We start from the raw sequence: 26241 nt of genomic DNA on the forward strand, positions 1-26241 counted from the left end.
TCTGCCTGAGGCCCGCCTCCTCCCACCCGCACCCCACCTATTTTAACAAAATGTGCGACTTTCCTATGTCAAAAACTGGCATAGTACATTAGTATATGACTCCCATTGACCTGTGTAAATAGGGATGTGCTGCTGACATACAAGGAAACTGCATAGGGAACTAAAAATGTAGTAACGATCATTCATCCCCATACTGAAGTGATCTTTGCTGCATGTAGATGTGGCTAACGAGTGGGCAATGATCTAGAAAGAATGGTCTTCATTCCTAATCATTGCCTACTCTGTCGGCCCGTGTGAAATAAGGAAAATTAAAAGTATGATCTAGTTTGGAGAAGAGGCATCTTAGACTACTTTCACATCTGCAGCAGGGTGATCCAGCCGCCAGTTCTGGCAGAGAATGGCCGGAATCAGCCGGACACAAAGCACATCACACAAAGCATCTCCACCAGACTTGATTACAGTTAATGGGGTCTGCGGGCATTCCGGTTGCAACCAGTAGTGCCGTATCCGGAGAACTCTGGCAGGCTGCTGAAACCGCCTTCCGAGGATCTGGAGAACTCCAGCAGGATGTTCTCTGCCAGAGCAGCCTGCCAGGAATTGGTGCCACAAATGTGAAAGTAGCCGAGAGGAGACAGGACTCATTGGTTTAGAATGTTGATCATCGACATGCACTATTAGGAGGGAAATTTTTCCCTTTTAGGGATACTTGGCTCACATCTTCCATCTTGTGGTTGAACTTGATGGACTTTACATCTTTTTTCAACCATACTAACTATGCAACAGACAGTGTACTGACCCATCTACGGTATTACAGACCCGCCAAGGCTGGTCTCACATCACCGTTTCATTTTCCATTCTTCTGATCCCGTTAATAAACAGATCCTATTGCATCCGTTTTAGCCATTTCCATCTGAGATACGGATTTTTTAGACAAAAAGTCCTGCATACACTACTTTTTGGCGGTGCAGAGGCGTGGAGAGAAACCCCACGGAAGTACTCTGTAGTGCTTCTGTGGGCTTCCGATCTGCTCCTCTGTTCTGCACCGCACCGTATCTTCTGGACTGCGGATCCATTCAAGTGAATGGGTCTGCATCCATTATACGGTGTGCACATAAGGCGGTGCCCGTATATTGTGGACCCACTTTTTGTGAGCTGCAATACGAGACATGCTACGGTCATGTGCATGAGGTCTTAACAGAATCTGTTTGTTTTTTTTCCTTCTGTTCTTCTGATGGATCAGAAAAACTGAAAATGACACAGTGAAACCAGCCTAACTTAACTTTTTTCAATTGTCCTAATATTACACTATTTGTTGTGGCTTTTTTAAGTTTAAAAGCCCTGTGATAGGAAAAGTAGTAAGATTAAAACTAGCAATCTAGATTCCTTCTCTGCAGTACTACTCATATAGTCCTGCAGATAATAGTTCAAAAGCGTAGTGACAGTCTCCAACTGAGCAGGGACCTCATCTATGAAATCTGCAGTACCCCAGTCCTGGGGGCTATCTGCAAAGTTTTGTTTGTCATGTAATGTTTGCATTGCTATGTCATGTTTGCACTGTACACCAGGGATGGCGCTAACCACCACATCCCTCCCTCCTTGGTAGGAGTGGGTTGGCCCTACTTCCTGCCAGGAGAGGGGAGTCTTAGCTACAAAGTGAGGAGTGAGGAAGCACGTGCTCCTAGGGCCAGAGAACTAGCTCATATGTGAGACCACTACTACAGAAAGACTAAATGATCCACAAGCTACAATATTTACATTAAGCAGAGTGACCCACTACCATAGCTATACAGACCCTGCTGCAGGTGAGGGATTATGGCTCAGTCACCCATTACCTAAATCACATCCAGGCCAGACCAACTCATACAAGCCTCTATTTTTTCTCCAAGTGGATACCTACAGCCACATGTGCCAGCTTACAGCTGTTAGCCAGAAGTTCAGGGAAGAGACATCAGCAAGATAGAATACCAGAGGTGCCATTGTCTGCCACTTTGCCAGTCACCATACCTCATTATCTGGGAAAGGAAACTGCACTGTGTACAAACTACTGCTAGATGTACAGTATTGCAGATTCTGTTTTGCACTTAGTAAAGAGAGACTTTTTTTCTTCTACTTCTGGCCTGATCCCTTATACCACCTTTTCACCCCAGGGAGCAAGGGCCTGAGGGAGTACACCGTGATACATGATCTCACTAGGGCCACTACCACTCCCATGCTCCGCATTGGTTCCTCAGCGGCTTTCTGCACTTCCATATGCCTGAATAGAGAATATGTCAAGGGATTATTTTGTCCTAGTGAGTCTGATGTTCAGTGCCCTCCGGGCACTTGTTACTAACGTATATGGCGAACTGGGCAGTGTATCATATTTTCTCATAGGGACTGCTTCATTTTTTCCCATTGGGTAGTATTATTAGAGCACTTTATAAATGCCCTTCACCTGTTCAGTGACTTAAACAAGTGACCTCAAAAACACTTCAGTAATTACAAATTAAAATATGGTCCGTCTCCTGCAAATGCAGCTCCATTGCATTTTCATGCCAGAAAGTGTAATTCCCAATGAAGCTAGCAAAGAACAAACATGTAATACAGTATGAGAACATAGGAGGAACTTTCCTCAACATAAATGAATGCATAGAGAGGCCACATAGCAACAAGGTGTAAGTGCAAATACCGAGCAGTAAACTGAATGCTGGATGCCAAATAGCAACTCCTTGTTGCTACTAAATACACAGCAAAACAAAACTTCTCCCGGCATAGACAGTGAATCCTCTTCCTTGTGCTCTATGACTCCACATTTTGCTGGACTCTGTTCAAATCTGCTTTGGGGAGTTATAAAGTCAATATGACAAAGGACATCAAGAGGGCAAATGATGCATGCAATGTACGCTAGAGATCGGGTTATTAGCAATCCATGTAATTTATTTGGTAGATGCTATGGTGGTAATCTTGTTTCATGCTTTGGTAGTTTTACAATATGAGAGGCAAACTGGGAACTTAAAGTGGCCCTGGAAAAAAACTAAAAGTGGCCTCAATGTTGTAGGTGGGTCCAATTTGACAGAAGGTGGGGCAACACAAGTAGATGGGGCCAAGGCCAATATAAGTTGGGTCAGTAACACCATAGTGCAGAACAGAATACCATCCCACAGAACCAATACCACAGTGCAGCACAAAATACCTCCCCAGAAGCTATCCCTCTGTGGTGGCCATCAATAGCTGCTATGTTCTGTCCTCTTTCTCCTCAAATTGTCTCTAATGTGGATATGGAGCAGGAGGCTTAAGAGGTGAAATGTGGGCCACAACACTAAGCAAGACCTACCTTCAGCATGCTGCCTGGACTTCTTCTAATAACGACTCCCATAGTTACACCAGTAGTATGTACCCTGTCAGCAGCAGTGAGGCATCAGCCCATCTGGAAAATTCCCTGTCTGGACTATGGACAGTCTGTCCCTGTACGTCATGCTTGTTAAGGGCTTCTTCCACTAGCAATCTGCCATTACATCAACATAAGCATCTGATCGGTGGTGGTCTGATCACTGGGAGCCCCACCAATCATGAGAACAGGGTCCCATGTGCCCATATCAATAGAGCAGCTGGTCGAGCATGTGCACTGTCACTCAATACATTTTCTATAGAATTACCAATGAGCCTAGTTCAGCGTTAAGCTATCTCCAACAGTCCCATAGAAAATGAATAAAGGCAGCACGCTTGCATGGCCCAGCATTCTCATGATCAGTCTTAGTGGTCTGACCCCCGCCAATTAGATACTTATCCCACAGAAGTTAAGTTGATATCATGGCAAACCCCTTTAAGCTGTCCATACATATTAGTCATCTTCCCAATCACCTCTTAAAAAATCTGGGGAAATAAGGATTGGGTCCTTTATACCACAGGATGGCCTAGGGTACGGGCACACAATTAGCATTACTGATGCAGTTTTGGAAGTTAAAACCAGAAGTGAATTTAAAAAAGCAGAAAAGTAGTATTTGTCTTCCATACGTTCTCTCCTTTTATGATCCACTCCTGATTTTGGGTTCGGAAACTGCATCAGGATACCTTGTCGTGGCCTGGCACCAGCTTATAGACCTCCACCATTAGTATACAAATGCAGGCTAATCCAAGTGTGCATATTATGATGGAGTGGGGTGAAATATTGAACAGTTTGTGCATCACCTATTGAATATTGCAGGTCCTTCTAACTTTTTGAGATGGGCAAAACCTTCCTTCTCTTAGGCAATTGATGAAAGAGAAGGACACCCAATGGTGCAAATGTCAAAGTGGTCCCTTCTCCCAGTACTGGGAGGCTTAAGATACCAACCTTTTCCTTACATGTAGTAGATAAGTGTGTGACTCCAGGTCAGTTCCCCATGTTTTATAACAGTGCTAGATTGGTGACAAGAAAACCCTGTGCAGCTTTGCATCTTTAGTCTAAATGCAACAAACCTGGCCTATGGTCCTCCTCTTTAAATCCACCATACCGGCTGCATACACGGCATACATTCTGAGCAGAATTACAGTAGATAGATAAAAACGTCCAGAACCCAACCTGCTGATGTTCTCCAGGTTTATCGGATTTTCATTTTTGTATGTGTCTTTCTTTTAACCAGGGAAAACATGGCAGAAAACGCAGATCTTACTTCTCTGGAAGAAAGCTTCAAAAAGTTTGCCATCTATGGTGATACAAAGGCAACTGGTCAAGAAATGACTGGCAAAAACTGGGCCAAGCTTTGTAAAGAATGCAAAGTCATCGATGGGAAAAGTGTGACCGGAACCGATGTTGACATTGTGTTCTCCAAAGTAAAGTATGTGAAATCTATTTGTATGCCAATACATATATTATCTAAGTCGATGCTGATCATGTCATGGGCTCTAAAATATTGTAGGACAACAATCAATTAAAAAGTGGCATAATATACAGTACATTAGAAAAAAAACCTAGACAGACCCTCGAAAACTCAATAGCGTTCATCACAATTCATTTGGATCTGTTCAAAGATACATTGGTCATGGGTCCAATATGAATATAGGTGTGAACAGACCCTAAGACCAAGCAGAGAAATTAGCCTCCAACCGGTAGATACAAGCAAAGCCAGATAAGTAAAGATAGGTTGCACAGTTTTTTTCTGTACGGTGACCCTAATGTTTGTTTTGCAGAGCGAAGACAGCAAGGGTCATCAACTATGAAGAATTTAGAAAGGCGTTAGAGGAATTGTCAGCAAAAAGGTTTAAAGGAAAGAGTAAAGAAGAATCATATGACGCCATCTGCGAACTTGTGGCTGGAAAAGAACCTGTAAGCTCCGGAGTGACGGTAAGAGAATACGCCCAATATATTTGGTCTGTCGAACACCATTTTACAGTCTATATACCGATATCATCTCTATAGTAGGAAATCTTTACAAGTACAGTATATCTCTTATTGTGCCCTGATCCTGCATTACAGCCGATATTATAGTTCTCAGTTGTATGTTGGTTGGTTGTCAATGGAAACAGTCGACAAGCTTGTAGTCAGATACTCCTTAGCTTAGCTCAGTGAGAGACAACCTGTATGAGCCACTGGACCGCTCATGATCTTGATGATTCCATGCAAACATATATTACATTAGCAGCCATTTGTCCCAGTTGGTGCCACTACTACTTCATTGCCACTTTAGAGAAAATGTGGACAAAGCTTCCTCTTGCAATATCAACTGATCGGAGGCAGTTAGAGAAGCTATCTCATAGCCATCAGTCAATCACAATTGTGGGCTCATTATGAGAATTAACAGGTTGCACATTTTCAACAGTGACTATAATTTATGATACCATGTAAAAAAAAATTATAACCTCAGCTTCTCTATAGCAAGTTTAAAGGGGGTTGTCTGGCTTTCAAAAGCTTTTCGTCAAACCTGTCATTTTCTGCCGAAACTGTGAAGGGACGCATAGTTGCCTGCTCCCCGATGATCAGTTACAGGTCCTTCGACCACCATGCTCTGGTCATTGTTTGTCAACTTCGAGAATGGAAAGAGGTCACATATGCTAGGGCTGTGATGGTAACCTTCGGCACTCCAGCTGTGGTAAAACTACGACTCCCAATATGTACACTTGCTTGGCTGTTTTCAGAACTCCTTAGAAATGAATGGAGCATGCTGGAAGTCGTAGTTTCACCGCAGCTGGAGTGCCGCAGGTTAGCCATCATTGTGCTAGGGTGACATGGAAGTTAGGAGACATGTCCCAGCTGAAACCAGTCATTAGCCGCCAGTGGCAGTGACCAAAGGATCTGGAACCAAGCGGTTGGGAGCAGGCAAGTACACTTCCCTCCATAGGTCTGGCGGGAGGGTGGGGCTTCCCAAAAGTGTATGAAAGCTGGACAACCCTTTTAAGGGATAGTTCAATAGGAAAACACCAGACCTTCACATACCAGTACGATTTAATGAAAATTTTAATGACCTTTACTCTGGCATTGTTTTGTACCTTCTGCGAGACAAAAACAAGTCAGGCTGTAATCTAGAAAGGAGAACTAAATCATGTGTAAAGGGAATAATAATGATTCTCTGCATCAGATATTACGAAGGTTACTTTAAGAGTTATCCACACATTTAGAACAGTTTTTTACTCATTTATTTGGAAGACTTGCTTTCCTTTCTGTGGGTGGGCAGCAGCTCATCCAGCACCTGCCTCTCAAAGGATGCATTGCAATTAGCTTTTGTTCACATGTAGACCTAGAGATACATAAGGCATGTAAAGCACCTACAATATCCAATGTCCTATTCATTACCTAGTGATACTTTTCATGGGATAACCCATTTAATATTTGCTGACAGCAGCATAATGACTCCTTTTCTTTCCTTCCTATAGAAGGCTGCAACAACCGGAGCTGTGGATCGTCTGACAGATACAGCCAAGTACACCGGATCCCACAAGGAACGCTTTGATCCGAGTGGGAAAGGCAAAGGCAAAAGCGGTCGAGAGACCATTGTAGAAAACACTGGCTATGTGGCCTCCTACAAGAACGCAGGCACCTATGATGCTAAAGTGAAGAAATAGACACCAGAAGAGGATACAACTTTCCTCAGCTCCTGCATAATTAACTTCAGTGTTCCCAATGAAGTAAGGAAGTCATTCTGGTAGTGATGAAGATAATATTAAAAGTGGATGATTAATGCGGTATAAGAGTCAAGAATATCTGTAGCAGAATACAATTGTCAGCAAATTAGTATCGGATTGGAGGTATACATACAATATCGTTGATAAGCATGTCTTGATGATAGTAACTGTGCATGTATCTCATAATCTCTCGTATACACATAATTATTTGCTATAAGAAATATCACATACTTGTGTATAAGTTAAATGCCACCAAACCCTCTGTAATAACTCAATTCTTGTGTACAGTGCCTTCACAATTCTGGCTTTCTAAATTGGTTGCTAAAGGGATTGTACAATATTGATGACCCATCCCCAGGATCTGATCCATGTGGATCTAACTCCAGCACCCCCACCAATCAGCTGTTTGAAGAGGCAGAGGTGCTCTTCAGAGCATACCAAGCACCGCGCTGTACACTGTATAGTGGCTGTACTTCGTATTTCAAGCCAAGCTCATCCGCTTGAATGGGACTGAGCTACAATCAGGCCATCTGAATGACAAACGTAGCATCACGGGCCAAGAAAGTGGCTGCAGCACCTACTAGATCGCTGAGGCCTCTCCAAACAACTGATTGGGGGGTGTTAGGAGTTGGACCCCCACCTATTAGATATTGATGACCTATCCTGAGGATATACCATGAATATTGAGCTCTTATTGAGGTCTATGGTAAGCACCTCACCTCATCTGAGTTGAGTAGGAAGATTTTGTCCAAGGAGTCCTACTAATATTGGCCCTGAATCAGTGTCGGTCTGGGGTTCCTTGGGCCCAACAGAGGAAATTATTCTCCCTATATCATCAATAATGTCTACTAGGTTTTAAATGATGGAAGTAGACCCCAGTGGCAAGTGATTATCTCTAATGGCAGCTCCAAATGGCTTTTTTTTTCTCAACAAGATCCTTTGGGGCCCACTATTGCATCTGTGCCTGAGCCCATTGGAGGGTCTTCTGGTTCTCTGGTGGGCCAATCCAACCCTGCCCAGAATATGAGATGAATGGTGCATATGGTTGAATTGATGGTGGTGCCTACGTTTGGCTCCTTCTTACTATTGTCCTAACCGTTAAGACGTTGTTCTTGACATGTACTAAATTCTGGTCTATTTTAGATAAGCTATATCCTAATCCATTAACTACAGGATCTATTATAACATAGAAGGACTATATGTCTTCCAAGCCTGCCACATGGAAAGTGGAACTGTCACCCGACAAAAAAAGTCGTGTTGTCATTTATGTCAAGAGTATTTCAGTGGCACTCTCTGATAATTCCCCAAAATAGTCTAGAAGAGGTTAACGTCACCAGCTGGTTTAATATATAGATGGCAGATACTAGTCAGTATGGACACAAAACAGCATGCCAAGAACAATGATCTTATCACGCTAAACAGAGTAAATACAGATCCTGTATGGCATGATGTCTGCAACCCCATCCTTCTACGCAAATGGAAGAGTTCCTTTGACTTTTTGAAAATTGCAATAATTCAAAACTTGCTGGGAGTCTTAAATATATGTCAGGTTATGTTCACACCACCTTTTTTCTATGCAATCCGCACATAATCTGCCCTCCATTTTTTTAGTGCTGTGCAGATTCCAAAACCATGTCAAGAAGGAACATGTCCCTTCTTGGCATGGGATCTGCATGGATATCACGCTAACACTACAGCGGGTGTCCACGGCATTCAAACTACAAATCTGCAGCAGAAGTCCAAAGGCCTCAGATATGTGTTGTGGATTCCACAGCAACTACACATCAGATTTTTATTTCCAGCATGTATTTTTACTGTCTGAACATACCCTGAAAGAGGTTTTCCAGGTTTTATATAAATGATGTGTAATCACTGTATAGATGAAAAGTTCTATAACTGTCTAATATATTTTGTGCTGTCAGTGAATGAGATCACTGTTATATACATTCAAAGGCTTGAAACTCCTACAAAGCTAGTCCTGCTCTCAGCTAAGAAGCGCTGTAGATACTGTACAATGTACAGATGGGATCCTCCTTACCTTTCCTCTTAGCTGGGCATTTCCTGATACGTGAAGACTAGCTTTTTAGAACAACATGATTTTGTGATATTGTATCACAAGATGTCTATCATCTATGCGGCCACCCAGTGGTTGTGTTGTGTATTGCAGCCTTTCAAGGGTTTTGTTAGGATCTCACACATTATACTGAATTGGTTTCATGAGAAATTGGAGCCCTTAAACAAAAATTGAATCATACATGTAGCTCACAGAACAATATGTAGGCTTGAACAATAGCATCAACTTTTCAGGTCTAGCAGGGCTAGATGCACAATTTTCAACCTTTGCATATAAACAGCAGCATTCTCACTCACCCACAGTACATTAATACATTGAAAATGCTGAGAAATTGAAACATGAAGCATATTAGAACATTGGAAACATTTAATTTATATAATGATTAAAGGCTATGTACACCTTTGGAGTAATTTTTTTAATGATTGCATTTAATTTATTTTTGGCTAAAAATCATATTTTCAATTGGCCTTTATTAAAAATATTGAGCTGTTCAGTCACAAAGGGTTAACTGTTTTTCTAACTGTGTGACTGGTACTTTCACTTTCACTTTGTGCTGGTCATCTAATTACCCTTATTTCTAAACTACTAAGAGGTCATAAACACTCATTTAAGCCACATTCTTATCAGTAAGATAAGGATTGAGCTTTTAATGAGTGTTTATGATGTGAGAGAGCAAAGATAAGGAGTCCGTCTGCTCCTCAGATGACGGAAAGGACAAAAAATCCACAGGCAGCTAGTATAGCATCTCAGCTCTGTACAGAAAAAAGGATTCCATATTGTTCATAAAGACCAAATAAAAAAAATGTTTAGCTCAAAATAAGTATAATGCAACAATTAAAAAAATTGTCACCAAAGGTGTACATAGCCTTTAAGTATTATTAGCCTAAAACAGGAAAACCCCCCTTTAAAGGGCATCTGTTACCATGATCAACCGTATGAAACCAGGCATACTGCCCGGTAGGGTTGATCATGGTGAATTAAATTAGCCCTCTATTGTTTCAATCGGGTGTTCCGTTGCTGCAAAATGTAGTGCCTGGAACGTTGAGGGGCTGGTCTAACTCCTCGGAGCACCACTTAACCTCCTCCTCTTTCCACCTCACCACTCCCCTCATGTCCTGACTGACATGTGCATCCTCACTGTTTGGATGACTGGCCCTAAAATATTTCACATGGGGCAGTGATAGTACAATCGGCACATGCGCAGTTGATCTCACGGGGCTCTCCCCGCTCTGAGATCTTTACTTCACAAGCGCTGATTAAATCTTTTTGCCGCTGCATTCGAGAGATTTCAGGTCCATGAATCCAAATAGTGAGAAAGCCTGGTCCTGGAAATCAGGGCATGAGGGGGAGTCGCGACAGGTGGAGGTGGAGGTGAAGGGGTGCTCCGAGGAGTTAGTACCACACTTACATAAAAATAAATGTAAGAATTTTGCTGCAACAGTATACCCGATTGCAACAATAGAGGGCTCATTAAATTCAGTACGATCAACCCTACTAGGCAGTATGCCGGTTTAATAAGGCTGGTAGTGGTGACAGGTGCCCTTTAAGTTCTTGTTAACCTATACATTCCAGATACGTTACACCATTGCAAATCGAATATAAAGCGATATTAAAAGCAACATAAGAAACTGAGTGAGATGACACCACCTCTGCAAAGCGTCCATATGAGATCATCTTCCTGTCCCTCAACTGCAGACATTTTTGGCTAGACAAATATTGCCCAAATATGTAAAACAATTGAGCCGTTGCACAGTTGTTAAATCATTTTTGGCACTAAAAAGAGATGATTATGCCATCACTGGTGCAAGAGAGAGAAAGGGGTTCCAAACATGGATCACAACAAAATCACGAACCTACCGTGACCGATGCAGCGTATCCCACTTATATACCAAGTGTAGAAAATGCCCCAATGAGACTGCAGGATTGTGTACGGTATTTAACTGTTTATGTTCAGTCACTACCAGTTGTGCCTAGTCATTTGCCTTATGATATATACGTCGCCCCATGCTGTGCGCAACGTAATGTATAATGCCTTGGATTACATTCGAATATTTGCTATCTCAGCGTCTTCCCATAATGCATTCTGATCTATCATGGGCTATACGTATGTAGCAGGTGTATACCATGCGTTCTGTGGATTTAATTATCCAGGCAGCAGATCATTGCTACTTCTGATATAAACTGATGCCGATGTGTGTATAGGGGTCAGGTGCATTATAACAGATGATGTATGTGAACGAATGATGTCATGTTAGCACTGACATACTGCGCCGGTTCAGTTTACAAGAACCAGTTCAGTAATATACTATGAAGCTAAGAGACTAAGGGGGTCAGTTATCAAACTGGTGTAAAGTAAAATTTGCTTAGTTGCCCATAGCAACCAATCAGATTTCACCTTTCATTTTTGACTGCTCCTTTGGAAAATGAAAGGTGGACTCTGATTGGTTGCTATGGGCAACTAAGCCAGTTTTACTTTACACCAGTAAGAGAAGCTGTCAGCTGGTACTAAACCAGCACCACCACCTTATTCCTCTCTTAAAGGGGTTCCCCAGGAGTTCAATATCCCTGGCCAATCCTCAGGATAGGTCATCAGTATCTGATGGGTGGGGACACCCCCGCCAATCAGTTGTTTGAAGAGGCCATGGTGCTCCGGTGATCGCTGCGGATTCATTACAGCACAGCACCGTACATTGCATGGTGGCTGCACCTGGTATTGCAGCCCAAGCCCATTTACTTCAATGGGACTGTGGTGTAAATAGGCCATGTGACTGATGACAATGACGTCACTGGTCTAGGAAGAGGTTGCTGCGGGAGTATGGAGAGTTAAATCCCCACCAATCAGGTATTGATGACCATAGGCCATCAGTATTGGAAACCCCTTTATAAATACATATAAATGTACACAACCTAGACACTACACAGTGGGGAGATTTATCAAACTGATGTAAAGTAAAACTGTAGAACTGGCTTAGTCACCCATAGCAACCAATCAGATTCCATCTTTCATTTTCCAAAGGAGCTGTGAAAAATGAAAGGTGGAATCTGATTGGTTGCTATGGGCAACTAAGCCAGTTCTACTTTACACCAGTTTGATAAATCTCTCGCTATCTGTCAAGCTTGCAACATTTTGTGATTTTACATTGCTCTTGCCCCTGAGCGTGGTCAGGTATGTTAATGAGATGCATGTCAAAAAATTTCAAACTCACCAATGAACTGGAGTGACATCTGCTGACAAAAGTGCTTTGTTTAAATAATCTGCAGCATTCGATCAATTTGGTGCCAATTACGAAAAAAAAACTAAAAATGTTTTCCCTCTCTGACCAAGATGTCCTTAATCCTTAAGGCACGCCCGTCTAGGAGACTTCACCTGCATGCTAACACCATAGTGCAATGCTCTACTGACCGCAAAATCTGCTATTGCTATATACGCATAGATTATTATTCTGATGGCTTGGCTTGTTTATTAGAATTTATCATTACCGGAGAGTCCTGTGATACTGACACCTGCTGGCGAGGAAGAAAACGTACAAAAATACTAAACCATCGCAATTTTATGCTATTGAAAGCTACATTTAAAGCAATGTACATTGTAAATGCCAGTAACAGTCCAAGCAAATGGCTCCATTATACTGTATCCGTCAATCTATTTATTTCGAAGGGTCAATACCATTGTTACAGGCGTCCGGCATCATCTGATCTTCCTACGACTTAACTTATTTCATAGCAGTTCACACTAATGAAGCTAATCCTGTTTTTCCCAGTGCAGAGAGCGCAATATTTGGTTGTATATTATTACCCCCTTCTGAAAGTGAACGGTTAATGTATTAAAATGTCTTTCTGTCTATATAAATATATATATATGTGTACGAAAAAAAAATCATTTTCTGCAATAAATATATCTTTTTTACATCACTGTTTTTCTTGTGTGGACTTCATCCTACTTATAGTAGAAAATAAGAAAACCTCAACCCCTTAAGGACCTGCAAGATCCGCCAGGTGCTGGGGTAGGATCGTGGGGGAATCGGGGAACCATGGCTGCTCTTACTGGCAGGCATCCATGCTGGGAAAGGGCAGCATGGTGTCTCCACCCCCCACCAGTGTTTAGCGTCCCCTGCCAGCGTTGGCTGGAACAACGCTCCACCATTGGCAGCGCTATAGCTGCACAGGAAAGGGCTGAACCTCACTGCAGGCAGCCATTCTAGCTGGTGACTGCATGCAGAGAGGTTCTGTGCTTTTCTGTGCTGCTTGTTGGCTTGCTGGGACTTGTGGTGCACCACCACTGTGATTTCAGCTTTTCCTGCTGAAAGAAGAAAAGAAGAAGAATATCTGGAATTGCTGCACTGATTTTATTTTTCATTTACAGCTGTTCCAAATCCCTAAACCACCATCAGTCTCTGTCCCTGGAGGGACGTCCTTGTACTGACCACCATTCACACTAACACCAGCTCCCCTGCTCCTGTATGAGGTACTACAACCACTACCCCCAAACCAGTTTGTATCCTGGACTACAACAGGTTCATGGGAGAGGTGGATCTTTTAGTGCCACACGAAAAACAAAAGCCAGGCCGGGGAGGGTCTCAGTACTTCAGGAAGTCATGGTGCCCGTGTTGTACCAGGGCAACATTTTCCAGGTCAAGTCCCCTAGACAGCAAGGAAGGGAAGGGCCCAAAAAGATGTAGAGTGTGTTCCAAAAGGAGGATAAGGAAAGGTACCATTTACCACTGTGAAACCTGCCCTAAAAAACCCTGGCCTGTGCATTGCAGGAGTGTTTTAAAATCGACCACTCATCTATAGAGTATTAATTTAATTTCATCCTTTATGTACCCTGTAGTTTTACCACCTTATATCTCTGATTTAGTCCACATAGTTTACAGATCCACTTTTCACCAACCACTACATATTCATTTCTGTGAAACGCCTGTAAGGTCAAAAGTGCCCTTTCCACCACTTAAAATGTTCGTACGGGGGTGATCTTTCCAAAATGGGGTCACTTTTTGGGGGTTGTTAATTTCTGGGGACCTCAGGAATCTTTTAAATCCGACACGGCACCTAAAATTAATGTCTGCTAATTCAGATCAGCAAAATCCATATCTAGAGCCCTGCTTTGTGCCCATACATCATTTTTTGAATATGGGGTGTTGCCATATTCGGGGGGGGGGGGGGAAATGGGGAACAAAATGTGGGGTGCATTTTGCCTTGTTACTCTTTGGGAAAGTGAAAAATGAGGGTGTAAAGCATCTTTTTAGTGAAAAATATGCAATTTTTCATTTTCACTGCCAAGTGTTTCCTAATTCTAGTAAACACCTTTGAGGTCAAAGTGCTCACTACACACCTTGAAAGATTCTTTGTGGGGTTTAGGTTCCAAAATGGAGTCAATTTTGGGGATATTTCACTGTAGGGCCACCTTCAGGGTGTCTTCATATGCAACATATGCTCCCAATTACCATTCCAGATAAATCTGCTCTCCTAAAGCCATATGGTGCTCATTCCACTATGAAGCCTGCTATGTGCCCATACATCATTTTTTGAGCACATATGGGCTGTTGTCGTATTTGGGGGGAATTGGGGAACAAAATGTGGGGTGCAGTTTGTCTTCTTACCCTTTGGGAAAGTTAGAAATTTGGGTATTAAGCATCTTTTTTTGTGAAAAAAAATGCAATTTTTAATTTTCACTGCCAAGTTTTTCCTAATTCTAGGAAGCACCTTTGAAGTCAAAGTGCTCACTACACACCTTGAGGCTGGGTTCACACCTGAGCATTTTACAGCGCGTTCCTACGCGCTGTAAAACGCTCAACAAGGAGAAACCAATGATTCCCTATGGGAATGGTTCTCACCTGGGCGTTTTACAGCCCCAAGAAGTACATGAGCTTCTTTGGGGCGTCTTGTCGCGCGTTCCTGTACATAGAATTTCGGGAACAGCGCGACAATGGGCGTTCGCTTGTCTCTGTATGCGCGATTGCAAAACGCCGGTACAATCGCGCATACAGAGCGCTCCTTTCAGAACGCTCAGGTCTGAACCCAGCGTCAAAGATTCCTTGAGGGGTGTAGTTTCTAAAATGGAGTCACTTTTTGGGGGTTTCCACTGTAGGGCCAACTCAGGGTGTCTTCATATGCAACATAGCTCCCAATTACCATTCCAGCTAATTCCGCTCTCTTAAAGCCATATGGTGCTCCTTCCACTCTGAAGCCTGCTGTGCGCCCATACATCAGTTTTTGAGCACATACTGAGTGTTGTCGTATTCGGGGGAAATAGGGAACAAAATGTAGGGTGCATCTTGTCTTGTTACCCTTTGGGAAAGTGAAAAGGGTGTAAAGCAACTTGTTTGTGAATTTTTTTTTAATTTTCACTGCCAAATGTTTCCTAAATCTAGGAAACACCTTTGAGGTCAAAGTGCTCACTACAGATCTTGAAAGATTCCATGAGTGATGTAGTTTCCAAAATGGGGTCATTTTTGGGGGTTTCCACTGTAGGACCACCTCAGGGTGTCTTCATATGCAACATAGCTCCCAATTACTATTCCAGCTAAATCCGCTCTCCAAAAGCCATTTGGTGCTCCTTCCACTCTGAAGCCTGTTATGCGCCCATACCATCAGTTTTTAAGCACACATGGGGTGTTTCTGTAAACTCTAGATTCAGTGTCATTGATTTTGAGTTTTGTTTGGCTGTTAACCCTTGATGTGTTGCAGAAAAATAGATTCAAATTTAAAATCTGCTAAACAAAGTGAAATTTTGACATTTCATTCCCATTTTCCTTTAATTCCTGTGGGGCACCTAAAGGGTTAACAAAGTTGGTAAAATCAGTTTTGAATAGCTTGAGGGGTGTAGTTTCTAAAATGGGGTGATTTATGTGTGTTTTCTAATATGTAAGCCCCACAAAATGACTTCATAACTGAACTGGTCCTTATAAAATTGGGTTTTGGAAATTTTCTTAAAAATGTTAAGAGTTGCTTCTAAACTTCTAAGCCTTCTAACGTCTCAAAAAAATAAAATGTAATTTTCAAAATGATCCAAACATGAAGTAGACATATGGGGAATGTAAAGTAATTGCTATTTTTGGAGGTATTACTATGTATTATAAAAATAGAGAAATAGAAATTAGAAAATATGCTATTTTTTGGTATTTAAAAAAAAATACAAATAAAATATTTTGACTCAATTTTACCACTGTCATGAAGTACAATATGTGACGAGAAAACAATCTCAGAATGGCTTGGATAAGTAAAAGAGTTTTAAAGTTATTACCACATAAAGTGACACATGTCAGATTTTCTAAAAATGTCCTGGGCAGAAAGGTGAAATATTGCAGGGTCCTGAAGGGGTTAAATAATAATAATAATAAAAAAATAGTTCTGATGCATAGTAGCCTAGCCCTAGAGTTGACTACCCGGGAAGTCTCCATAGTCATGGCATCTGGCAGCAGAGCAGTTAAGTTTTGAGAACATACAGGCGTTGCCATGAGGCCCCATGTTTTGGTAACAAAAACATGAAGATTGTTACCACCAGGTGTTTTCAGTGTATTTGACTGTGTTTCAGTTGCCATGACAAAAAAGTCTCGACTCCACTTTTCATGACCTTAAACTGACAGGACCTTCATCATATTTACATCTCTGAATTATCCTTACCCCACCCAGAGGAAGAGAGAAGAAGGAAGACAAGCTGTCTGTCATATTTCAGCATGTAAGGAAAAACAAAATATTAAAGGTTGCATCAACCACTTTGAAGATTAGGAGGAAGTTCCTTACAACTATTAGACTAACTAGACAGGGCCGGCTCCAGGTTCATGTGGGCCCTTAGGCGATAAAGTCTCAGTGGGCCCCTTTACACAGTGATAACTCTCTGAGTACAGATAATATAGTAGATATTGTGGTGCCCTAGACCAGGGAGTACTTTGACATTTGGACATTTGTGGACATCTGCTCATTTCCCCTATGCAGAGTTAAAACTTCTTAATTTATTTCACCTATAAGGGTCAACTTGCACTGTTTAATACTGTGTATCTGCGTTTTATTTATATATATAAAGTCAGGTCCACAAATATTGGGACATTGACACAATTCTAACATTTTTGGCTCTATACACCACCACAATGGATTTGAAATGAAACAAACAAGATGTGCTTTACCTGCAGACTGTCAGCTTTAATTTGAGGGTATTTACATCCAAATTAGGTGAACGGTGCAGGAATTACAACAGTTTGCATATGTGCCTCCCACTTGTTAAGGGACCAAAAGTAATGGGACAATTGGCTTCTCAGCTGTTCCATGGCCAGGTGTGTGTTATTCCCTCATTATCCCAATTACAATGAGCAGATAAAAGGTCCAGAGTTCATTTCAAGTCTGCTATTTCCATTTGGAATCTGTTGCTGTCAACTCTCAAGATGAGATCCAAAGAGCTGTCACTATCAGTGGAGCAAGCCATCATTAGGCTGAGAGAAAACAAAACAAACCAATCAGAGAGATAGCAAAAACATTAGCCAAAACAACTGTTTGGAACATTCTTAAAAAGAAGGAACCGGTGAGCTCAGCAACACCAAAAGAACCGGAAGACCACAGAAAACAACTGTGGTGGATGACCAAAGAATTCTTTCACTGGTGAAGAAGACACCCCTCACAACAGTTGGCCAGATCAAGAACACTCTCCATGAGGTAGGTGTATGTGTGTCAAAGTCAACAATCAAGAGAAGACTTCACCAGAGTAAATACAGAGGGTTTACCACAAAATGCAAACCATTGGTGAGCCTCAAAAACAGAAAGGCCAGATTAGAGTTTGCCAAACGACATCGAAAAAAGCCTTCACAGTTCTGGAACAACATCCTATGGACAGATGAGCATGCATTTCCCTTGCTGAAGACAAAACTGAAGGGAAAATGCCCCAAGAACAAGCAGGAACTGAAGACAGTTGCAGTAGAGGCCTGGCAGAGCATCACCAGGGATGAAACCCAGCGTCTGGTGATGTCTATGCGTTCCAGACTTCAGGATGTAATTGACTGCAAAGGATTTGCAACCAAGTATTAAGATGTGAAAGTTTGATTTATGATTATTATTGTGTCCCATTACTTTTGGTCCCTTAACAAGTGGGAGGCACATATGCAAACTGTTGCAATTCCTACACCGTTCACCTGATTTGGATGTGAATACCCTCAAATTAAAGCCAAAAATGTTAGAATTGTGTCCCAATATTTATGGACCTGACTGTATATGTGGTGATATATATCCTGTTCATTATCACTGTATTTACATGGCTCTGTGGAAAGGGTTAATGAATACTCAGAGACTGTTAGGGCTGATTGAGAAGCTGATATTTTTCCCCAGCTTATTTATAAAGCAGGGCACTCAATTATCTGGTGTTGCATAGAATACTCCAATATAAATGAATATAAAATTGTTTATTTCCAAAAGATAAAATGAAAACAAATCTAAAAATGAATTAAATCTAAAAATTAAATCTCCATATGTGTCAAAAATACTATTAGGGTAATCCAAGACCGCAGGATCGTAGGTGTGTCGTGGGGTGCCGGATCAGCATGCACATGATACCCTTAACCCCTAATATTATGCAGTAATTAAGGATGAGTATGTATTTGCAGAAAATACTCATTACCTTAGTGGCAGGTAATCAGATATCCATTATGATCATGAATAAGAAAGCACAATGAAATTCCAGCACTCACGATTTTGGTAGCTAAAATCTTCGTCTTTTATTCAGGCAGTAGACATATAGACAGGACATCCACCCACAAGTGTGCTACACTTGTGGGTGGATGTCCTGTCTATATGTCTACTGCCTGAATAAAAGACGAAGATTTTAGCTACCAAAATCGTGAGTGCTGGAATTTCATTGTGCTTTCATATCAAGAATATACAGGCTCACCAGCCTTTTCCGTGCACGCAGGTGTTTGAACAATTGGGTGAGCTGGACTTTTCTTTGTGCATATTCATGATCATGAATAGTATTATATCATACAGGAAATGTCCTTATTGTTCATATATAATGCAGTATCCTATTCAACTCTGACCACGTTAGCTGAATATAATCACCATATGCAGATAGTTCTGGTCCAAAAGTGATAATAAACATAGGATAAAAAATATATATACTATAAAATAAATAGAAATAAAAATGTCCAAACACAGGTGAGGATTATAGTGTATATAGACCAGTATTACTTGTGGTGATGTAGGGGGGCTTATAGTAACCGGAACCCAATGTTTTCAATAGCAATCCAGTCAATGTAATTGGGTCGACCAATAATATACCTGGTCCAAATATAAAAGTATACCAATGCTGTGTATTAAGGGAGTTGGAACGGTATAGGAAATAGTAGATGGACTCCTCTATACCACTATCATAGTCCTTGTATGGCCATAGCCGCTATTGATCGCGGTGTGTAAGTCGCCGGCCGTTGTAATGAAAATCCGCTGGTATATATATAGGTAGGGTATAGAGGAATAAAGTAAACTCAAATGCAATAGACGTCTCTTCTATACCATCCTAGTGTTGCTCGTATATTTGTGGCAGCTTTTCTTAGATACAACATGCAATACTTGTATAAGTTTACCGAACTTGAGGTTACATTACCACTCCTTCTGATAGGGAGACGTCTCTATATCCGGAAAGCAGTTGAATCGCCAGGCCCGGCAAGCCTGATCTGCTTACTTCTACAGCATCCCTCGTGGCGTCCCACATGATCGGGAGCTGTTACTTTGATCTACCGCGGAGAGGCCGGTGCGTATGCTGCCTGGTGTGGAATTTCTTTATCGCAGACAAACCAGTGTATGCGTAACTGGTATGAAGGGCTTGTTGTTACATTAAATTATGCTGTTAGATGTCCGGTCTTGACAGTGGACGATTGGAGTCAATCCTTAGCTGCCCTTGTATTCACTGCCCATAGTGGTCTCACCAGACGCGTTTTGGAGCATCTACAGTAGCTCCTTCTTGAGTGGGGAGCAGTGGACATTTTTTAAATCCTTTTAAATAAAACTACTTAATTAAGGGGCAGTGATTTTCACCATAGCCATCTGGTCCAAAAAACTGGACTGGAGTACTCCAGTACATTGATTCCCTATTTAAGGGTCTCTTATAATGTGTAATTGTATATATATATATATATATATATATATATATATATACACATATATCCCCAACTCTGAAACGTATAGATTTCTTATAGACTCATAATACAGTCAACATTAGTTGAGATAGAAAGAACATGATAAAATGGGCATAAAGGAAACATAAAAACACACGAATCTCAACTTAAAACCAAAGAACGCACCTGCGTTATCAGTGCGTTTTTTGGTATTATACTATATACACGCATAGGATAAATAGTCAAGTGGATTTCACAATTTTTATGTTTCATTTTTGTATGATGTAATATCACAATCACCCATTTCAATGAAATATGTATAATTTTAGTATGTATTGGGTAATATTCGCCATGTTATTTCGGCTGCTTATTTCCTACTATGAATTTACCCTAATACTACTGTATGATAAATAATTTACCGTATTTAGCATTTTTTTTTATTTTTTAGCTTTATACAGTATGTATTTTTTCTTTTATTATTCTACATTGTGATTGATTTTATTATGTCTTTCTCTGTTTTGTTCATTTTCTGTTTCTCTTTGGCAGATGGGGTGATTATGACGGGACATCGAGGTCTGGCTGTTATACCAGCACCTCGATCTCCCCTTCTGGGCATCCAACCAGAATCTGGGACCCCAATAGGGTATATAGGATTACCTTATAGTATTTTGGACACATATGGAGATTTAATTTTTAGATTTAATACATTTTTAGATTAGTTTTCATTTTATCTTTAGGAAATAAACAATTTTATATTCATTTCTATGCAACACCTGATAATATATACCTTTATAAATATACTTTCGATAATCATTTTTTCAAATCGACGGTGGGTGTGTCGAGGAGAGTGCACCTACACCACAGGTCAAAGTTGGTAGAGCCACTGTAATTCTAGTAAATTCTAATTTTCCACATCTGCCATAGTGTTTAACCCTCTCAGGACCGGGCCATTTTTCACCTTTCTGCCCAGGCCATTTTTAGCAAATCTGACATGTGTCACTTTATGTGGTGATAACTTTTAAATGCTTTTACTTATCCAGGCCATTCTGAGATTGTTTTCTCGTCACATATTGTACTTCATGACAGGGGTAAAATTGCATTTTTATTTATAATTTTTTTTCAAAATTTCTATTTCTCTACTTTTATAATAGATAGTAATATCTCCAAAAATATTTAAATAACTTTACATTCCCCATATGTCTACTTCATGTTTGGATCATTTTGAAAATGACATTAAATTTTTGGGGACGTTAAAAGGCTTAGAAGTTTAGAAGCAAATCTTAAAATGTTTAAGAACATTTCCAAATCCCAATTTTTTAAGGACCGGTTCAGTTATGAAGTCACTTTCTGGGGCTTACATATTAGAAATTACCCATAAATCACCCCATTTTAGAAACTACACCCCTCAAGCTATTCAAAACTGATTTTACAAACTTTGTTAACCCTTTAGGTGCCCCACGAGAATTAAAGGAAGATGGGAATAAAATTTCACATTTTTTAGCAGAGTTTAAATTGTAATCTATTTTTTCTGCAACACATCAAGGGTTAACACCCAAAAAAAAAAACTCAACATCTATTACACTGAATCTGGAGTTTACAGAAACACCCCATGTGTGCTCAAAAACTGATGTATGGGCGCACAGCAGGCTTCAGAGTGGAAGGAGCACCATATGGCTTTTGGAGAGCGGATTTAGCTGGAATGGTAATTGGGAGCTATGTCCCATATGAAGACACCCTGAGGTGGCCCTACAGTGGAAACCCAAAAAAAGTGACCCAATTCCAGAAACTACACCCCTCAAGGAATATTTCAAAGTGTGTAGTGAGCACTTTGACCCATCAGGCATTTCACAGAATTAGGAAACAATTGGCTGTGAAAAAAAAAAATTCATTTTTTTCCAGAATAAGTTGCTTTAGGCCTCATGCACACTATTTTCTATTTTGACGGTCCGCAAAAACGGGGTCCGTAGGTCCGTGATCCGTGACCGTTTTTTCGTCCGTGGGTCTTCCTTGATTTTTGGAGGATCCACGGACATGAAAAAAAAGTCGTTTTGGTGTCCGCCTGGCCGTGCGGAGCCAAACGGATCCGTCCTGAATTACAATGCAAGTCAATGGGGACGGATCCGTTTGATGTTGACACAATATGGTGCCATTTCAAACGGATCCATCACCATTGACTTTCAATGTAAAGTCTGGAGTTCTTTTATACCATCGGATTGGAGTTTTCTCCAATCCGATGGTATATTTTAACTTGAAGCGTCCCCATCACCATGGGAACGCCTCTATGTTAGAATATACTGTCGGATATGAGCTACTTCGTGAAACTCAGATCCGACAGTATATTCTAACACAGAGGCGTTCCCATGGTGATGGGGACGCTTCTAGTTAGAATACACTACAAACTTTGTACAAGACTGCCCCCTGCTGCCTGGCAGCACCCGATCTCTTACAGGGGGCCGTGATCAGCACAATTAACTACTCAGGTGCCACACCTGAAGGGGTTAATTGTACTGTCATATCCCCCTGTAAGAGATCAGGGCTGCCAGGCAGCAGGGGGCAGACCCCCCCCCCTCCCTAGTTTGAATATCGTTGGTGGCACAGTGTGCGCCCACCATCAGGCCCCCCCCTTCCTCCCTCTATTGTTATAAATCGTTGGTGGCACAGTGTGCGCCCCCCATCGGGCCCCCCGTCCTCCCTCTAGTGTAATAAATCGTTGGTGGCACAGTGTGCGCCCCCCATCGGGCCCCCCCTTCCTCCCTCAATTGTTATAAATCGTTGGTGGCACAGTGTGCGCCCACCATCGGCCCCCCTCCCTCTATAGCAGTAACAACATTGGTGGCAGTGTGCGGCCTCCCATCTCCCCCCCCCCCCATCATTGGTGGCAGCGGAGTTCTGATCGGAGTCCCAGTTTAATCGCTGGGGCTCCGATCGGTAACCATGGCAACCAGGACGCTGCTGCAGTCCTGGTTGCCATGGTTACTTAGCAATAGTACAATAGTAGAAGACTCATAGTTACCTGCTTGCTGCTGCGATGTCTGTGTCCGGCCGGGAGCTCCACCTACTGGTAAGTGAAAGGTCTGTGCGGCGCATTGCTAAAGAACTGTCACTTACCAGTAGGAGGAGCTCCCAGCCGGTCACAGACATCGCAGCAGCAAGCAGGTAAGTATGAATCTTCTACTGTTGTACTATTGCTAAGTAACCATGGCAACCAGGGCTGCAGTAGCTTCCTGGTTGCCATGGTTACCGATCGGAGCCCCAGCGATTAAACTGGGACTCCGATTGGAACTCCGCTGCCACCAATGATCGGGGGGGGGGAGATGGGAGGCCGCACACTGCCACCAATGTTGTTACTGCTATAGAGGGAGAGGGTCCGATGGGGGGCGCACACTGTGCCACCAACGATTTATAACAATTGAGGGAGGAAGGGGGGGCTCGATGGGGGGCGCACACTGTGCCACCAACGATTTATTACACTAGAGGGAGGACGGGGGGCCCGATGGGGGGCGCACACTGTGCCACCAACGATTTATAACAATAGAGGGAGGAAGGGGGGGCCCGATGGGGGGCGCACACTGTGCCACCAACGATTTATTACACTAGAGGGAGGACGGGGGGCCCAATGGGGGGTGCACACTGTGCCACCAACGATATTCAAACTGGGGAGGGGGGGGTCTGCCCCCTGCTGCCTGGCAGCCCTGATCTCTTACAGGGGGATATGATAGTACAATTAACCCCTTCAGGTGCCGCACCTGACGGGGTTAATTGTGCTATCATATCCCCCTGTAAGAGATCGGGTGCTGCCAGGCAGCAGGGGGCAGTCTTGTACAAAGTTTGTAGTGTATTCTAACTTGAAGCGTCCCCATCACCATGGGAACGCCTCTGTGTTAGAATATACTGTCGGATATGAGTTTTCACGAAGTGAAAACTTAGATCTGAAAAAGCTTTTATGCAGACGGATCTTCGGATCCGTCTGTATGAAAGCAACCTACGGCCACGGATCACGGACACGGATGCCAATCTTGTGTGCATCCGTGTTCTTTCACGGACCCATTGACTTGAATGGGTCTGTGAACCGTTGTCCGTCAAAAAAATAGGACAGGTCATATTTTTTTGACGGACAGGATACACGGATCACGGCCTCGGCTGCAAAACGGTGCATTTTCCGATTTTTCCACGGACCCATTAAAAGTCAATGGGTCCGCGAAAAAAAACGGAAAACGGCACAACGGCCACGGATGCACACAACGGTCGTGTGCATGAGGCCTAACACCCACATTTTTCACTTTCACAAGGGGAAATAGGACAAAATGCAACCTACATTTTATTCCCCATTTCCCCCCAAATACACCAACAGCCCATATGTGCTCAAAAAATGATGTATGGGTGCATGGCAGGGTTCAAAAGCGAAGTAGCGCCATAAGGCTTTTGGAGGACACCCCCATAAAGTGACCCCATTCTGGAAACTACAATCTTGCAACTGAACACACCCTGAGGTACCCCTGGAGTGGAAACCCCCAAAAAGTGACCCCATTCCAGAAACTACAGCCCTCAAGGAATTTTTCTAGGTTTGTAGTGAGCACTTTGACCCATCGGGCGATTCACAGAATTAGGAAACGATTGGCTGTGAAAATGAAAAATTTTCATTTTTCCCCCAAAAATTGCTTTACACCCACATTTTTCACTTTCACAAGGGGTAACAGGACAAAGTGCACCCCACATTTTGTTCCCCATTTACCCCGATTATGCAAACACCCCATATGTGCTAAAAAAATGATGTATGGGTGCATGGCAGGGTTCAAAAGGGAAGTAGCGCCATAGGGCTTTTGGAGGACAGATTTTGCAGGATTGGCTTTTGGGAGCTATGTAGTATATGAAGACACGCTGAGGTACCCTTAGAGTGGAAACCCCCCAAAAGTGACCCAATTCCAGAAACTAAACCCCTCAAGGAATATTTCAAGGTGTGTAGTGAGCAATTGGACCCATCGGGTGTTGCACAGAATTAGAAAACGCTTGGGTGTGAAAATGAAATTTTTTTTTTTTCCAGAAAAAGTTGCTTTACACACACATTTTTCCCTTTTGCAAGGGGTAACAGGACAAAATGCACCCCACATTTTTTTCCCATTTCCCCCCGAATACGCCAACACCCCATATGTGCTTAAAAACTGATGTATGGGCGCACAGCAGGCTTCAGAGTGGAAGGAGCACCATATGGTGTTAGGAGAGCGGATTTAGCTGGAATGGTATTTGGGAGCTATGTCGAATGTGAAGACACCCTGACGTGGCCCTACAATGAAAACCCCCAGAAAGTGACCCCAGTCCAGAAACTACACTCTCAAGGAATATTTTAAGGTGTGTAGTGAGCATTTTGACCCATTGGGCGTTTCACAGAATTAGGAAACGCTTGGCTGTGAAAATGAAAAATTACAATTTTTTTTCAGAAAAAGTTGCTTTACACCCACATTTTTCACTTTCACAAGGGGTAACAGGACATAATGCACGCCAACACCCCATATGTGCTCAAAAAATTATGTATAGGCGCATGGCCAAACAGCTAAATATGGATTTTGCTAACCTGAATTGGCAGACATGTATTTTAGGTGCCATGTCGCATTAAATAAATTCCTGAGGTCCCCAGAAATGAAATATCCTAACAAGTGACCACATTTCAGAAAGAGCGCCCCCGTACGAACAAGTGGTAGAAGGGGTACTTTTCGGAAAACAGGTGTCTCACAGAAGGCAGAAATACTGGTGAAAGAATTTCAAAGCACACATTTGTAAAAATGAAAAATTACTAGCACACCCCAATTTTTCACTTTCACAAGGGGTTGAAGGAGAAAATGCGCCCCAGGTTGTGTTCCCCATTTTCTCCCCATTCAGGAAACACCCCATATGTGCTTGTAGCCTGCTGTATGGGCGCACAGCAGGCAAACAGCAATATATGAATTTTGCTGACAGGCCTGAATTGGCAGACATGGATTTTAGGTGCCATGTCGCATTAAATAA

The 26241-nt window shown here is 42.2% G+C and overlaps 1 protein-coding gene across 1 annotated transcript in view; it reads left to right on the forward strand.

Annotated features, from left to right (window-relative positions):
- TPPP3 (tubulin polymerization promoting protein family member 3) overlaps nucleotides 1-9654 on the forward strand; it is a 33659-nt gene extending 24005 nt beyond the window's left edge. The window contains exons 2-4 of the mRNA XM_044270753.1: nucleotides 4602-4796; nucleotides 5149-5302; nucleotides 6829-9654. Of these exons, the coding sequence (XP_044126688.1) occupies nucleotides 4609-4796; nucleotides 5149-5302; nucleotides 6829-7017 (531 nt within the window). The 5' untranslated portion in view covers nucleotides 4602-4608 and the 3' untranslated portion in view covers nucleotides 7018-9654. The remainder of the gene's footprint in view (nucleotides 1-4601; nucleotides 4797-5148; nucleotides 5303-6828) is intronic.
- Nucleotides 9655-26241: the final 16587 nt, after the last annotated feature.

Source organism: Bufo gargarizans, chromosome 10 (genome assembly GCF_014858855.1).
Source record: "Bufo gargarizans isolate SCDJY-AF-19 chromosome 10, ASM1485885v1, whole genome shotgun sequence".
NCBI classification, from domain to species: domain Eukaryota; kingdom Metazoa; phylum Chordata; class Amphibia; order Anura; family Bufonidae; genus Bufo; species Bufo gargarizans.